The sequence below is a fragment of the Eimeria tenella genome, genomic scaffold, assembly GCF_000499545.2.
Source record: "Eimeria tenella Houghton genomic scaffold, Eth_scaff1830, whole genome shotgun sequence".
NCBI lineage: Eukaryota > Apicomplexa > Conoidasida > Eucoccidiorida > Eimeriidae > Eimeria > Eimeria tenella.
In genome coordinates, this window is record NW_013541665.1 from 1017 (window position 1) to 1639 (window position 623).

At 68.4% G+C, this 623-nt stretch overlaps 1 protein-coding gene across 1 annotated transcript in view; it reads right to left on the reverse strand.

Moving 5' to 3' along the window:
- Window positions 1-562, reverse strand: part of ETH_00039515 (uncharacterized protein) — a gene marked incomplete at both ends in the record, with an annotated part of 1481 nt that extends 919 nt beyond the window's left edge. Inside the window, 3 exons of the mRNA XM_013373947.1 lie at window positions 1-26; window positions 150-362; window positions 507-562. Coding sequence (XP_013229401.1) covers window positions 1-26; window positions 150-362; window positions 507-562 — 295 coding nt within the window. The remainder of the gene's footprint in view (window positions 27-149; window positions 363-506) is intronic.
- Window positions 563-623: the final 61 nt, after the last annotated feature.

Sequence of the window (623 nt, forward strand, 5' to 3'; positions counted from 1 at the left end):
TGTCTTCGGTGGTCTGACGAGCGGCCCTGCACACAGCAGCACGAACCCCGTAGCAGCAGCTGCAGCAGCAGCTGCAGCAGCAGCTGCAGCAGCAGCAACAGCAGCAGCAGCAAGGCGGCAGGGTGGAGTAGGGAGGGCCCGCAGCGTACCCAGGCGTTGCCCTGTCGGTGCTGCTGCTGCTGCATGTCCCGCCTGAACGTAGGAGGCCTGTCTGCTGCTGCTGCTGCTTCTGCTGCGTCTCTCCTTTCTGCTGCTGCTGCTGCTGCTGCTTCCCGCTTCTCCCCGGGGCCCCGCCGCTCCCCCGAGGGCCTGTGGGGGCTGTGGGCCGACGAATTGCTGGGCCCCAAGCCGCCCTCGCGGCCCTGCAGCAGCAGCAGCAGCAGCAGCAGCGAGGTTAAGTGGCTTTGCGGACCTCCTAGAGGCAGAAAGAGAAGGAAACGCCCGCCTTCACAACCCCCAAACCCTAAACCCTAAACCCTAAACCCTAAACCCTTGCTGCGCCTCACCCCGCCTTGCGCAGCGCCTCCGCCAGAGAAGCAAATGCGGTCCTGGGGGGCCCCATGAGGGGGCCCCTGGGGGGCCCCCTGGGGGCCCCCTGGGGGGCCCCCTGGGGGGCCCCCTGG